The 3701-nt window shown below is 50.6% G+C and overlaps 1 protein-coding gene across 1 annotated transcript in view; it reads right to left on the reverse strand.

The window, feature by feature from the left end:
- Positions 1–503: 503 nt before the first annotated feature.
- The window catches only part of LOC311149508 (EMILIN-3-like), a gene marked incomplete at its 5' end in the record, with an annotated part of 13277 nt that continues 10079 nt past the window's right edge, over positions 504–3701 (reverse strand). Inside the window, 4 exons of the mRNA XM_084186694.1 lie at positions 504–1870; positions 2366–2716; positions 3231–3556; positions 3663–3696. Of these exons, the coding sequence (XP_084042820.1) occupies positions 719–1870; positions 2366–2716; positions 3231–3556; positions 3663–3696 (1863 nt within the window). The 3' untranslated portion in view covers positions 504–718. The remainder of the gene's footprint in view (positions 1871–2365; positions 2717–3230; positions 3557–3662; positions 3697–3701) is intronic.

Genomic DNA, 3701 nt, shown 5'->3' on the forward strand with positions numbered 1-3701 from the left:
CCTTAATGACTTGGAGAAAATCTGCAAAGAGGAGTGGAACAAAATCCCTCCTGAGATGTGTGCAGACCTGGTGGCCAACTACAAGAAATGTCTGACCGCTGTGATTGCCAACAAGGGTTTTGCCACCAAGTACTAAGTCATGTTTTGCAGAGGGGTCAAATACTTATTTCCCTCATTAAAATGCAAATCAAATTATAACATTTTTGATATGTGTTTTTCTGGATTTTTTTGTTGTTATTCTGTCTCTCACTGTTCAAATAAACCTACCATTAAAATTATAGACTGATCATGTCTTTGTCAGTGGGCAAACGTACAAAATCAGCAGGGGATCAAATACTTTTTTCCCTCACTGTACTTACAGGATAACAATGCAACCATCTTTTCTTCATATAAGTTAAAAAGTCAGTTAAAAATCCAAATAAAATGTAAAAACAACAAAAAGATCAGAAAAAAACAACAACAAAAAAATGCCCCTTTAGGGAAAATATTGCCCAACTATACAACCAAGGGTGTATTTCAATATTTTCAAATTGCCTCTTCTCCTCATCTCCTCTCCTTCACTGATCTGAACAGGCAGGGTAGGTCAAAGCAACATGATGGAATCCTGCTCGGAATTTCTTCTCACCTTTCCCATCAGAGCAGATGAAGGAAAGCAGACGAGAATGGGAATCCTCTTCACACTATGGACACACACAAGTCTCTCTCTGTAGCTCGGCTGCTACTGTTCTTCTCTCTGATTGGCTGAGCCCTTCCCGACACAGTCTTTGATCTCTCCCTTCAGCTCGGCCAGTTGTGTAGAGTGACTGGCCAGCGTTCCATTCAGCTGTGACAGGTACGAGTCAGAGTGTCTCTCCAGCTCTGCCCTGATCCTCTCCAGGTGGTTCGCCAGCTCCCCCAGGCTGCCACACTGTCCCTCCACCTGGGACACACGACTATCCACCTCCTTCACCTCCCTCTGCACCCCCAAGGCCGTGCTCCAGCAGCCCTGCAGCTCCCCGGCCAGCCTCCTCCTCAGGCCCACCAGTTCTCCCTTCAGCTGGGCTAGTCGTCGCTCCCCAGCCCCTAGGAGGGAGGCCTGGCGCTCCACCAGCTGGGTGATGCCCTGGACCTCGGTGGCTAGCTGGTTCTCCCTGTGTGTCCACGTGGCGTTAGCATGGCCCACTTCCTTAGTGAACAGGCTAACAGAGTCCCTCAGGCCCTTCAGGGTGCGGTTGACAGAGTTGACATTGATCTTGAGGAGGGTGATCTCTCCCTGGACAGAGCCTTCCTCGTCCTCCTGGGCGATACGGTTCAGGAGGGTCTGCAGGGTGGTGTTGAGATGGTTTAGCTGGTTGGCGTGGGAGTCCAGACGACCTGACACCTTCTTCTCCACCTCCTCACACTCCTCCTCCATCTCCGCTAGGCCTGTCCCTGCGCCTCCTCCAGGGGGAGTGACGGGGGAGCAGGAAGAGGTGCAGAGGAGCTCCAGGTCTGTTAGTTGTTTCTGGATGCCGTCCAGGTCTCCCTCCACCCTCCTCCTGACCGACTCGATCTCTGTCTCCAGGGCAGGTACCACCTGACCCTCCAGCAGAGCCGGGGCAGTGGCGTTCCTCAGCTCTTCCACGGCCACAAACACCCTGTCCTCCATGGTCTTCAGCTTGTCCTCCAGCAGGGTCTTGAAGCCGTCCAGGCCCCCAGGCACCCCGCCAAGCCCTACTTCCCCAGTCTCGGTGGCATTGAGCCGGGCATCCATGTTCTCCAGACGGGCCTCTATCAGGGTCTCGATGTGGATGGTCTGGTCAGTGAGAGCAGCCTGGAGCTGGCGCTGAGACTCTGTTAACCCCGTCACTGACTCCTCTAGCATCAACACCCTCTGGGACAGGCTGTTCACCTGCAATGATAGTCACATGTCAGGCGTATAGTGTAGCAATAAGCCAATAGTCATGTACATGTTTAAGCCATTTAGTAGATACTGTTATCCACAGACAGAGGCTTACAATAAATGACTTTATATTACAATAGGGGTAATATTTACATGAATGTTTCATATTTACATCTAATATTAACTGTTACCCAATTTTTCACATTACATTTTTCAAGGCGTGTATGCCCATAGCATTTGATGTGGTAGCTAGTGTTTGAAGTATTGATGTATTTCTGTTGCCTCAATAAAAACATGCATGTCCGCCAATCAACCTGTATTGCTGAAGCGTTACAGATTGTGCGATAGAAATGTAAAGCACATTTTCGATTGAGCCGTCATATGCAGCGTTTACTGTGAATGCTGTCTCCGCTAAAGCGGGAAGATTGCCTTTAAATTTAAATCACGCTGTAACGCTGAACTTCCGTGATGCGGATTGAATAGAGCCCCAAAGTGAATTGGTACCTGTCCGCAGCAGCTCTCAGTGAGGGTCAGTCCCTGTATTTGGGCCTGCAGAGTACCCAGCTCCTCTCTCAGGCCAGTCTCTCTGCCGTCCAGGGACTGCTGAATCTGCTCCTGTCCGTTCATGTGTTCATTATGACACTGTCTCTGGACCTCCCCTATCCTCTCCTCACAGTGGTTCTCCAGGCCAGACAGACGCCTCTCGAAGCCGTCCAGGATCTCAGCACGGACGTCGGCTAGCTTAGCATCCAGCAGCTCCTCCAGGATGGAGGGAGAGCCCGATCCAGGGATGGGCCTGCCGGTCGCAGCCTCCAACAGCCTCTTTAGCTGCCCGTCATGGCCCAGAACCATGCCCTAATGAATGAGAATGACAATTATATTTTACATTTTTACATTTTAGTCATTTAGCAGACGCTCTTATCCAGAGCGACTTACAGTTAGTGAGTGCATACATAATTGTTAATTTTTTCATACTGACCCCCGTGGGAATCGAACCCACAACCCTGTCGTTGCAAACGCCATGCTCTACCAACTGAGCTACATCCCTGCCGGCCATTCCCTCCCCTACCCTGGACGACGCTGGGCCAATTGTGCGCCGCCCCATGGGTCTCCCGGTCGCGGCCGGCTACGACAGAGCCTGGATTCAAACCAGGATCTCTAGTGGCACAGCTACCACTGCGCCACTCGGGAGGTTGACCCTTTGACACTGTAAGTGGTTGACATTGTGTGGGAATAGGTCAGTGCGAAGCCAAAGATATACAGAATCTCAGTGTAAAAAGGTTTGATTTTTGATTTGGACATCTGCTTGTTTTTCTATATTTCCATAATCTAGCATAAACTATTCTAATGACAAAATCGTAGCACCCACCTGTATCTCCTCCAGCATGTGTCCCTTGGCTCTGAGCTCATCTTTCACCTCCATCACCCTCCCAGCCAGATCCCCAAACTCGGGGAAACCCTCTCCCCCCTCCAAGCCGTCTGGGATCACTCCGAAGCCAACGGAGGAGTCAGAGAGACGGGGGGCAGTGGAGAGCAGGGAGCCCAGCATCTTGTTAGTATCCTCCCGGAGAGAGAGGCGCAGACGGTCCTCCAGGCCAGCCACCACCCCGTTCAGAGTGTCCAGACCCTGGGTTAGTCGACGCAGGTCCTCCTCCATACGCTCCAGACGTTCTCCGCTAACACCAACTTTATAACCTAGAGAGAAATAAAAAAATTATTACATAGGGCAAGGGGAGGAGAGGGAAGAGTAAAGGGTTTGAAAATATAAATTGGTTAATATTCCACCCCTGTCTGGTCTCACCATAGTTGGGTTTGCTGTTCCCGGTGGGCAGTTGTCCAG

The sequence above is a fragment of the Coregonus lavaretus genome, assembly GCF_964263955.1.
Source record: "Coregonus lavaretus genome assembly, chromosome: 22".
In the NCBI taxonomy this organism is placed as follows: Eukaryota; Metazoa; Chordata; class Actinopteri; order Salmoniformes; family Salmonidae; genus Coregonus; species Coregonus lavaretus.